This window comes from Brachionichthys hirsutus, chromosome 20 (genome assembly GCF_040956055.1).
Source record: "Brachionichthys hirsutus isolate HB-005 chromosome 20, CSIRO-AGI_Bhir_v1, whole genome shotgun sequence".
NCBI lineage: Eukaryota > Metazoa > Chordata > Actinopteri > Lophiiformes > Brachionichthyidae > Brachionichthys > Brachionichthys hirsutus.
In genome coordinates this window covers 9903027-9914577 of record NC_090916.1, presented here as the reverse complement: position 1 = coordinate 9914577, position 11551 = coordinate 9903027, and the positions used below count along the sequence as shown (strand labels likewise).

At 53.5% G+C, this 11551-nt stretch overlaps 1 protein-coding gene across 1 annotated transcript; it reads left to right on the top strand.

The window, feature by feature from the left end:
• The first annotated feature begins 52 nt into the window (after positions 1–52).
• On the top strand, positions 53–11423 carry cfap61 (cilia and flagella associated protein 61). The gene is made up of 24 exons (XM_068754136.1): positions 53–195; positions 289–439; positions 866–942; positions 1010–1077; positions 1152–1272; positions 1540–1672; positions 2129–2305; positions 2384–2472; positions 2680–2719; positions 3716–3855; positions 4116–4245; positions 4503–4580; positions 4990–5196; positions 5624–5752; positions 6593–6720; positions 7425–7517; positions 8521–8689; positions 8840–8975; positions 9197–9492; positions 9586–9913; positions 9980–10059; positions 10761–10972; positions 11116–11203; positions 11280–11423. Exons 1-24 carry the CDS (start codon positions 53–55, stop codon positions 11421–11423), a joined length of 3357 nt encoding a protein of 1118 aa, XP_068610237.1.
• The last annotated feature ends 128 nt before the right edge of the window (positions 11424–11551 follow it).

Sequence of the window (11551 nt, the reverse complement as noted above, 5' to 3'; positions counted from 1 at the left end):
ACAGGTGAGTGCTAGTGAGACACGCGTCAGTGACAGGTGAGCAACAGGTAAGATGAGGGTCATGACGTCATCCAGCGGCCAGGAGGAGGCCGTCACCATCAGGAGGAGCGAGTCTGCAGATGCTCAGGGCATCGCCGGCCTCGTCAGCCCCTCCGCCCTGGAGGCGTTTGGACGGGTCAACGTGATCCAGCTCCTGTGAGACCGCCGCCGTCCCCGTTGTCCCCGTTGTCCCCGCTGTCCCCGCTGTCCCCGCTGCAGACGTTCACACCTGCATTCTGCTCCTCCCAGGGAGAAGGCCAACCTGGCCGTGACCGTGGCCGGCCAGCAGGATGAGGTTCTGGCCCACGCCTCCTTCTTTGACCACCCCGCCGGGGGCGTGGCCGGTCAGGACCAATGGGAGGCGTTCCTGCAGCAACACTTCCGAGCTGAACGATGCACGGTCCGAGCCGTTCAGCTGAAAGCGCCTCCTCAGTGGAGAACTAAGCTGCCCTTCTTCCTCTTCTTCCTCTGCAGCCTCTGAACACGCTCTTCTTCCTCTTCCTCCGCTGAACACGCTCTTCCTCTTCTTCCTCTTCTTCCTCTGAACACGCTCTTCCTCTTCTTCCTCTGCAGCCTCTGAACACGCTCTTCTTCCTCTTCCTCCTCTGAACACGCTCTTCCTCTTCTTCCTCTTCCTCCTCTGAACACGCTCTTCCTCTTCTTCCTCTGCAGCCTCTGAACACGCTCTTCTTCCTCTTCCTCCTCTGAACACGCTCTTCCTCTTCTTCCTCTGAACACGCTCTTCCTCTTCTTCCTCTGCAGCCTCTGAACACGCTCTTCTTCCTCTTCCTCCTCTGAACACGCTCTTCCTCTTCTTCCTCTGCAGCCTCTGAACACGCTCTTCCTCCAGCTGTTTGTGGCGCGGCCCAACTTTGCTGCAGCAGGTGTGAAGGAGATCATGAGGTAGGAAGTTGGATCAGGATCACGCTGGACCTTCTCATGGTTCTGATGAGTCCGGTTCTGTGTGCAGGACGGTCTTCAACACGCTGACAGAGCTTGAGTTCATCTGCCTGGTCATCCCCGGCGCCGGCGTTCCAGGTGTGGAGCCGCTGCTTCAGCTTCCTGCGTCTGATTCTGAAGCCGCGCGGGCCTCCCGATGCCTCTCTGTTTAGATCCGGCCCTGGAGGAGCTGTTCGGCCCGCTGCAGCGCCGGACCCGGCCCGGCCCGGCCTGCTCAGCCTTTAGCTGCCCCAGAGGAGCGCTCTGCCCCAGGCTTCACATCCGCCCAGCCAGGTGAACAGAACCGGGTCATGCTGGGTGGAGGGGGACGCCCTGGACAAGTCGCCAGTTCATCGCTGGGCCACACGCAGACAGACAATCATTCACACCGATGGATCAATTCATGGATGGATGATTTTGATGGAAAGCGCAGAACCCGGAGAGAACATACGAACCCGAACCCAGAACCTCCTTGCTGTGATGAGACAGCGCTACCCACTGCACCAGCATGATGCTAGTTTTGCTACTAGACGTGCTGATCCGTGTTCTTGTGCGTCGCAGGGTTGAAGATCACGATGACATCATGCGTGTGTTCGAGGAGCAGAACCCACAGGAACCCTTTGGAGCGGTGGAACCCGGGTTCCTCCAGCTCATTGAGACGCAGGACGAGGAACGCCACGCTGCTGTCTGCGAGGTTCTGCCGCTCTCCTTCCTGTATTTGAACCCTCTCAGGATCTTCTCTGTGATTGGGCCATTATGGGAGGGGCTTGAGCGCGACGCCATGAAGGTTCCCATGACATTAATGTCATGTGACCAGAACGCTGAAAATGGAGTCACAATCTGACAAAGTCTGGAAGTTCTGCTGGTTCTGTGATGGTGACTGATCATATGTGAGCTTTCTGATGCTGTCAGAGACCGTCCCCCGTCCCCTGTCCCCCGTCCCCTGTCCCTGTCCCCTGTCCCTGTCCCCGTCCCCCTGGCAGCACAGGAGCTGAAGCTCAGCCAAGACGAGCCGTCCCTGAAGGTCTTGAAGACGTCTGAAGCTTTGCGGCTCTGAAGTCTTTGTGTGGACCGTGTCTTTCCTGTGACGGGTCACCGGCATGAGGGCTCGTGTCCGTGGCGCCGGTTTGGACGTGTCTTTGTTCCACAGAGTGACGGCGTCGCCGTCGGCTTCATCAGCGTCTCTACGGACGTCGACGTGAAGCTGCTGCAGGACTTTGAGCTGAGGGAGTTGGACGGTTTGTACAAACCAGTGGAAGACGACCAGACTGCTGCTGAGCCAGGCCCAGAGGAAGGGGGAGGAGTCCAGAGGTGCGACTCCCAGCAGGTGAGAGAACCTGGCCCGTCCTGACATAAAACAGCTGGAACAGATGAACAGTCTTCACTGACGCGTCTGTCCCACCAGCAGGACACTCAGCCGCCTGGACTCGAGTGGGACGGGTCCAACGCGTTCTGCATTCACTTCATTCTGACTGACAAGAAACATGAGACGAGGTGAGGACGAGGACGAGGATGAGGACGAGGATGAGGACGAGGATGAGGACGAGGATGAGGTTCCCCCACATGAAGCCAAGTCACTTGCTGATTGGACGAGTCTGTTATTAATCACAACGAGGGAGCAGACGGCTGTTCCAACAGCTCCTGTTGTCATGGTGACGATGGCCACAACATCCTTTCACTCGACCTCTTCTTCTCTTTCAGATCCATCGACTTCATCCCTTACCTGTTCAGACTATTCCCTGTGAGTAAACGCCAGTGTGTAACCAGTGTGTAACCAGTGTATCACTAGTGTGTAACCAGTGTGTAACCAGTGTGTCACTAGTGTGTAACCAGTGTGTAACCAGTGTGTCACTAGTGTGTAACCAGTGTGTAACCAGTGTGTCACTAGTGTGTAACCAGTGTATCACTAGTGTGTAACCAGTGTGTCACTAGTGTGTAACCAGTGTGTCACTAGTGTGTAACCAGTGTGTCACTAGTGTGTAACCAGTGTGTAACCAGTGTGTCACTAGTGTGTAACCAGTGTGTCACTAGTGTGTAACCAGTGTGTCACTAGTGTGTAACCAGTGTATCACTAGTGTGTAACCAGTGTGTCACTAGTGTGTAACCAGTGTGTCACTAGTGTGTAACCAGTGTGTCACTAGTGTATAACCAGTGTATCACTAGTGTGTAACCAGTGTATCACTAGTGTGTAACCAGTGTGTCACTAGTGTATAACCAGTGTATCACTAGTGTATAACCAGTGTATCACTAGTGTGTAACCAGTGTATCACTAGTGTGTAACCAGTGTGTCACTAGTGTGTAACCAGTGTGTAACCAGTGTGTCACTAGTGTGTCACTAGTGTGTAACCAGTGTGTCACTAGTGTGTAACCAGTGTGTCACTAGTGTGTAACCAGTGTGTCACTAGTGTGTAACCAGTGTATCACTAGTGTGTAACCAGTGTGTCACTAGTGTGTAACCAGTGTGTCACTAGTGTGTAACCAGTGTATCACTAGTGTGTGACCAGTGTGTCACTAGTGTGTAACCAGTGTATCACTAGTGTGTAACCAGTGTATCACTAGTGTGTAACCAGTGTGTAACCAGTGTGTCACTAGTGTGTAACCAGTGTATCACTAGTGTGTAACCAGTGTATCACTAATGTGTAACCAGTGTGTCACTAGTGTATCACTAGTGTGTAACAGCAGAGTGTGATGCTATGTGTGTGATGTGGTCTTTGATTCTGACCCGTGTGACTTTCAGGACCGGGACTTCTGCTTCATCAGCGTACCGCCGCTGTCGCTTGAGTTCCCGTTCCTGCAGAGCTTCTTCAGAGCTCCGCCCCGCCTCGCTCTCTCAGCCCCGCCCTGTCAGCTCTATATTGTCCATCGGTCCGTGCTCAGGTGGGCCGTCTCAGAATGGGTGATAGGTTCACCTCAGGTCTCTGATGCTGTGTTGGGTCACCTTTGACCCTGAAGGTCTCCCCAGTGATCTCAGTCCTGTTAGTGTCAGCCCCCCCCAGCTCAGATCAGCTGGTTAGGTTTTCAGCTGATCTGAAGTCCATCACTGTGTCCATCTTCGAGCCACCTTACCTGTTCTTGTTGCCATGCCTACAACGTGCTGTCTCCACCTGTACACACCTGGATGGCTCTGGTTTCCCCAGCAGCAGGGTGGAGGTGAGGCCAGCTGTTGCTGCAGACCGGCCGGGTGTTTCTGAACTGGTGACACGTCTGAGGCTGAAAGAGTCCCTGCTGCAGGATCTAGACCGGTTCTATGGGACCCGCAGAGACCCGGTCAGTCATCCAATCAGCACTGGGAAGCATTTCTTCCCTGTTAACGGCAGAGTCCGCCTCCATTTGTTCAGGTACGCTGTAACGACGGTTCTGGCCGGTGGACTTGGGTGGCGCGTCTCCCTGGAGGACTCGTGTGCTTCCTGTGTGACCGGCGCCCTGCTGTGACTGCTGCAGCTGCAAACCTGATGAGCTTCACCTGAGCCTCAGCTAGTCCACACCAGGAAGGTGACCTTGTGTTCTGTTGCTCTGTCTGGCAGGACGGGGTTCCCGTGCAGGCCTTTGTGGTCCAGGTGGACAGTCAGGTGGTGGGGCTGCTGATCCTGAGAGACGAGCAGGTATGGAGGCCTGAGGATGAGGGTGGGGATGTTCTTGTTCTGAGGATCCAGAAGGGCTGGTCTGAGTTCTGCCCTGGACCAGGACTCGAGAGGTCCTCAGAGTCCTCTTCACCCACCAGGCCTGCATGACATGTCACATTTTATACTGGGTTCTATTGTTCTGGTTCTCGCTCTGACCCAGCAGAACACAGCTGCTGTGAACCTGTAAAGGTCACAGGTGACACAGGTGACATGCTGGCGGTCTTCAGTTTTAAGGAGGTCTTGATGCAGGACTCAGATTCTCTTCTCCCTTATCGATGATAACAATGATCCTCGTTGCTGTTATGTTACAAACTGGTGCCAATGTCCCGGATCAATACTCAATAACAGTACGTGGATGGTGGTCTGGCCTGCTGACTGTGCCCACCAGGACGTGGACTTCCTGCGTGCCCACTACAACTTGGAGAACTTCATCTACTTCAGCCACCACCGCTACGAGGAGCACGCTCAGATCCTCCTCTTCATCCTGCAGCCCTCCTTCCAGCACTTCAGCAAACACCTGTTCAAGGAGGTCCTCAGGCTGGCCCACAAATCCTGCCTGTACCACAGAGGCTACCCCGCCCACCACAGCCACCAGGTGGGTGCACCGCGCCCCGCTGGACCGCCTCCAAAAGATACCAGTCCACCGGCAGCAGAACTAGGATCCAGGCAGGGGTTTAAACTAACTACCGGTACTAACCTTTCATTCATGGTCCTTTAAGCCCTAATCAGTAGCAAACTAGTTAAAAGGTTGGAGACTAGTTTAAAACACCTGAAGTGAAGAAGAGACTAGTTTAAAACACCTGAAGTGAAGAAGAGACTAGTTTAAAACACCTGAAGAAGAGATGAGATTCAGACAGCAGCGACGAGTGGGTTACTCTGCAGGTGCTCTGAACATCCAGGTGTGGGCGTGTCATCTCCAGGTGGCTTGTGTCTGCTGTCAGGACATGAATGTCCGTCCTGAGCCCCCGGCCCGGGGGGGTCTTCACTCGTCCTCACATTGTGTCCTCTTGTTCCATACCCAGAACTCCTTCATCCACCATCTGGACTTTGTCCTCCACTGCGCCGTCCCCGTCCGCCCGAGACGCCAGATCATCTACCCGCTAGAGGAGCTTGGGATTAACGCCCCGCCCAGGAGGATCACGGAGCAGCAGGTGGGTGGATGTCATGTGGCCACTGGGGGGCGCCGTTACGAGCTAGACGCAAACGTCAAACAGCATCTCCATCACCAGAGATGTGATCCATTTACCTGAGTTTGAGTTCTAATAGACCCTCAGGTGGATTCGTGCTGCAGCCGGAAGCAGAGAGCTAACAGGTGAAGCAGAGAGCTAACAGGTGAAGCAGAGAGCTAACAGGTGAAGCAGAGAGCTGACAGGTGAAGCAGAGAGCTAACAGGTGAAGCAGAGAGCTGACAGGTGAAGCAGAGAGCTAACAGGTGAAGCAGAGAGCTAACGGGTGAAGCAGAGCGCTAACAGGTGAAGCAGAGAGCTGACAGGTGAAGCAGAGAGCTAACAGGTGAAGCAGAGAGCTAACAGGTGAAGCAGAGAGCTGACAGGTGAAGCAGAGAGCTAACAGGTGAAGCAGAGAGCTAACAGGTGAAGCAGAGAGCTAACAGGTGAAGCAGAGAGCTGACAGCTTCCTGTTTGCTTTACAAACACCTGGAATGTATTGATTGATTGATTGATTTATTATAATGACCTCTCAGTGTTTGCCCTGCCTCCTCCCTCCACATCGGTCGTCATGGTTTCCAGGCGTCCATCCAGATAAGCGTGTCAGCCTTGGGATGATTAATCAAATGTGAAGTACCTGCACCTGCTGCTCATGCAGGTGAGGTACCTGAACGCCTCCCCAGGTGGATTCCTGCAGTACTCACACGGTGCCTGGTGGCGTTCCTCTTCCTGCACGCAACCAAGGCGTGCTTCAGCGGGTAGAGACTGGGTGCAGCCTGCCTTTGATGTTTCAGCTGGTCAGTGAATGCTGCTGTTTCCTCTCAGGCGCAATTCGCTCTCAGCCTCATCAGCAGAAAGTTGACCTTGGAGCCCAAGGTCACCATCAACGCCAGGATTGTGGTGGTGGGGGCCTCAGATACGGGTTTATCTTTCCTGGAGGTGCTTTGTTTCTGGTGAGTTCAGTCTGTCACCTGCATGTGCATCTCACCTGTTCCTGGTCCAGTTTCCCATCAACACTAAGTTAGCATGTCAGCAGCAAGCGCTACAGCTAGCACGTCTCCGGTTAGCATGTCAGCAGCAAGCGCTACAGCTAGCACGTCTCCGGTTAGCATGTCAGCAGCAAGCGCTACAGCTAACATGTCTCCAGTTAGCATGTCAGCAGCCAGCGCTACAGCTAACATGTCTCCAGCGCTACAGCTAACATGTCTCCAGCGCTACAGCTAACATGTCTCCAGCGCTACAGCTAGCATGTCTCCAGCGCTACAGCTAACATGTCTCCAGCGCTACAGCTAGCATGTCTCCAGCGCTACAGCTAGCATGTCTCCAGTCCATGCTGTGCCTTTAAAGCGATCCCTGACTGCTTTGACAAACACAAGAATGTACCTTGACTATGTAAATGCAGATATAACTATTTCTTATAAGATATAAAATCCGTTTTGTTGTTTACGTCGCAAGGCATTCTGGGTGTGACGTGAAACGGCTGCAGCGCCGAGCTCACTGCTATTGATTACTCTGAACATCCAGGGGTCAGAGGTTGTTTCAGTGTGGTTAGGGTTGACTGTTGTTCATCAGTCCATGAGCTGGACGCCGTCCTTCATGCTCTGAGCATTCTCTGGATGCTGCTGAGAAGTTCTCAGCCTTTTTGGTTCCTTCACAGCCCACATCTGAGGTTCAACAACCTGACCCTAATCTCAACGCATGGTTTCCCCAGCGATGGTAACCAGGAGGAGGCGGGATTTCTGTCCACAAGGTGAGTAAATGAAAGGCAACGATGAACATTAGAATATTCTGCTAGGATTAAATGTGTGACGATCATGTTTTTACCATCATAGTTCACCATGCTAGCATACATGACAAAGTTTAGCAGGTACAACATTTAGATAACAGATGAGGTGAGACAGGAAGCTCCTCTGAATATGATGTTTGCAGATGACATTGTGATCTGCAGGTAGAGGAGAATCTAGAGAAGTGGAGGTCTGCTCTAGAAAAGAGAGGAATGAAGGTGAGCAGCAGTAAAACAGAGTACATGTGTGTACATGAGAAGGTCCCAGGGGGGACAGTGAAGCTACAAGGAAGAGACGTAAAGAAGGGAGAGGACTTCAGGTACCTCGGGTCAACAGAGCAGAGTGATGGAGAGAATGTGGAAAGGAGGTGACCTCTGATAGCCGTGATGACCCTAGATAGCCGTGGTGACCTCTGTTAGCCGTGGTGACCCTAGCTAGCTGTGGTGACCTCTGTTAGCCGTGGTGACCCTAGCTAGCTGTGGTGACCCTAGTTAGCTGTGGTGACCCTAGCTAGCCGTGGTGACCTCTGTTAGCCGTGATGACCCTAGCTAGCCGTGGTGACCTCTGTTAGCCGTGATGACCCTAGCTAGCCGTGGAGACCCTAGCTAGCCGTGGTGACCCTAGCTAGCCGTGGTGACCCTAGCTAGCTGTGGTGACCTCTGTTAGCCGTGGTGACCCTAGCTAGCCGTGGTGACCCTATCTAGCCGTGGTGACCTCTGTTAGCCGTGGTGACCCTAGCTAGCCGTGGTGACCTCTGTTAGCCGTGGTGACCCTAGCTAGCTGTGGAGACCTCTGTTAGCCGTGGTGACCCTAGCTAGCCGTGGTGACCCTATCTAGCCGTGGTGACCTCTGTTAGCCGTGGTGACCCTAGCTAGCCGTGGTGACCTCTGTTAGCCGTGGTGACCTCTGTTAGCCGTGGTGACCCTAGCTAGCTGTGGAGACATCATTCAGCGCTGTTTCTTCCTGCAGCCATGCTTACAGCAGCAGAGTCTTGGCCCAGCTTCCGCTGCTTTTCCGTATCAACGTGGTGACGGGGAAGATGGTGGCCATCGACAGGAAGTCCAAACACGTCCTTGTGTCTGGTGGTGGGAAGGTGGCCTACGATCACCTGATCCTCTGTACAGGCCTGCAGTACCAGGTGAGACAAGCAGCTCATCTTCTCCTGCCAGAGAATGACCAATCAGAATCAGTCTGGCAGGAAGCTAAGCTAAGAAGCTAACGAACAGGAAACAGATTTATGTGGATGCTGTCAGGGAGCGTATAAATCAGACAGCGCTGTGATGCTTAGGTTCCCTGTCCTCCCGGTGCGGTTCTGAGCCGGTCCGGTTCCAGGCCAGCCCCATCCAACCTCCTCACCCTCAACGACCTCCACGACTGCACCGCTGCCCGGCGCTGGCTGCGTGACAACTTCACTGAGCTGGAGGGTAACGCACACACAGGCCGGCATTCATCTGTGCAGTAATCCAGATTATTATTAATCCAGAAACAAACTGATCCAAGATAAATACATCATTTAGGATAAATCATTTAAGATGAAATATGACACCATCAGCGTCGTCATTTTAAGCTCACTCTGGATATCTTTATTCTTCTTTTGTCGTTGTGGAAGGATGAAATGATTTCCTGTTCCTCTCCTCTTTTCCAGAAAACGCCATTGTCTATGGAAACGGCGTTGATGTCTTCACCAGCGTGGAGACTCTGCTTGGACTTGGTATCCAGGGGCGTCGGATCCATCTGGTCCTGACGCCTCTCCAGCCCAGCGTCTTCCACTTGGGTGACGCTGCCATCGAGACGGCGCTGGCGGCAGCCCTGGAGAAGGTCGGGGTCCAGGTCCACCAGAACTGCCTTCTGACTCAGATGAACGATGGAGAGGAAGACCCCGATCCGCTCACGGCGGTGTCCTTCTCCACCGACTCAGAGCCCGTCCGTCTGCGGTGCGGAGTAAGTCAGGGTCTGGTCGGGTACTGTTGGATACCGGTCCTGCTCGTGGAGTTCCAGTGGTTCCCTTTAGAACTCCTGTGTTTTATCTGTCAGGTGTTCTTGAACCTGTCCAACAGAGGCGTTGACCACGACGCCTTCAGGAGCATCAGCGGCTGCTTCCTGGTCTTTGACAACAGACTTGTAGTCGACGCCTCCTTCCACACCTGTGATGACGCCATCCTGGGCGCAGGACCACTCACCAAATTCTCACGCTACTACCATGCAGACGAGTGGTCGCACGCCAACTTCAGCTCCACGGAGGTGGGGCAGGAGCTGGCGGCCATGTTTCTGAGCCTCCTCGACCCGTCACAGGCGCCGGTGGGCCGGCCTTCACCTGGAGAGGACCGCCTCATCCCGCTGTACACGCAGGCCAAGGTTCAAGGTGAGGAAAGATAGAACCCTTCAGTCCATCAGGGGAGGGAGGTTGATCACATGTCTCACTGCTCAGGTGGGAAGCTACCTGGAGGACTCAACTACCTGCATGTTAGCAAACCGGCAGCCACCAATCAGACTCCTCGTGTAAATGAGGTGAGCTCTCATTGGTCAACAGATCTGACAACAGCACTCTTTACCGGCATGCGAAACAGTCCAGGTCCACACGGTGAAACAGTCCAGGTCCACACATAGAAACAGTCCAGGTTCACACATAGAAACAGTCCAGGTTCACACATAGAAACAGTCCAGGTTCACACATAGAAACAGTCCAGGTTCACACGGTGAAACAGTCCAGGTTCACACATAGAAACAGTCCAGGTTCACACATAGAAACAGTCCAGGTTCACACGGTGAAACAGTCCAGGTCCACACATAGAAACAGTCCAGGTTCACACATAGAAACAGTCCAGGTTCACACGGTGAAACAGTCCAGGTTCACACATAGAAACAGTCCAGGTTCACACATAGAAACAGTCCAGGTTCACACACTGAAACAGTCCAGGTCCACACGGTGAAACAGTCCAGGTCCACACGGTGAAACAGTCCAGGTCCACACGGTGAAACAGTCCAGGTTCACACATAGAAACAGTCCAGGTTCACACATAGAAACAGTCCAGGTTCACACATAGAAACAGTCCGGGTCCACACGGTGAAACAGTCCAGGTCCACACACTGAAACAGTCCTTTGTATCAGACTCCACCCTCAGCTGGATTAAATTGTGACGTTAACTTTAACTGGGTTAGGCTGCATTAGTTATTGGTTCACTCGGTAACCTGTGTCCCTCCACGTCCAGTTAAGCCACAGAGTCTTTGTCACCGGACGGGTGGAGACAGGGAACTACTTCTCTTTACATCTGGACCACTATGAGCTGGTGGAGGAGCTCACCTGCTTGTCCGTGAAGCCCCTCCCCGTCTCCAACTACCTGAGTTTGTACGGGAAGCACCAGCAGCTGCTGGGCCAGCTGTCAAGCTGCTACCACCAGGGCCTGATCCAGGACCTGTACAGGTGGGGCAAACATTCCATGCTGTTGAACAGCATCTGTTGAAGATAGACATGGATTGGAGCGGGGGGGGGGGGGGGGGTCAGGGTCGCTCATCACCTCAGACCAGTCAGGCCACTCCCACCAGTCTGCTTCCTGTATGTTTCAGCTTCTTCGGGCGGAGCTGCTTTCTGGCTGTTTACCTGGACAGATTTTGCGACCTGGAGGAGGAGCTTCAGCAGATCACATCCTCAGAGGTACGTTCCTCTTTTCTCCTCCCAAACATTGTGTGATTGAGTTCATGAATGCGACCTCACCTGTGAGTCCATGCAGGTGACGGATGAGGCAACATCCATCCTCCGTCAGGACAGATTTAAAGAGGCGGAGACTCGGGCGGCGCTGAGAGGCAGCGCTGTGAAATATCTCTCCTACAACCGGAACCTGCTACCCATGTTTGCAAACCCGGTACAGCTGTGACATCACAAGTGACATCACAAGTGACATCACGCCATGAAACGTGTAAACGCCGCTGTCTACCGCTCTGATGCTGAAAATGTTCCTTCACTTTATTCTTTATTAAATATTTCAAGGTGGTTCCTTCTTCT

Excerpts from the sequence above, each read along its gene's own strand:
- cfap61 (XM_068754136.1), top strand. The coding sequence starts at position 53 with ATGAGGGTCATGACGTCATCCAGCGGCCAGGAGGAGGCCGTCACCATC. Across the intron at positions 1,673-2,128 it reads GCCACGCTGCTGTCTGCGAG|AGTGACGGCGTCGCCGTCGG; the intron begins GTTCTGCCGCTC and ends TTTGTTCCACAG. Across the intron at positions 8,690-8,839 it reads GTACAGGCCTGCAGTACCAG|GTTCCCTGTCCTCCCGGTGC; the intron begins GTGAGACAAGCA and ends TGTGATGCTTAG.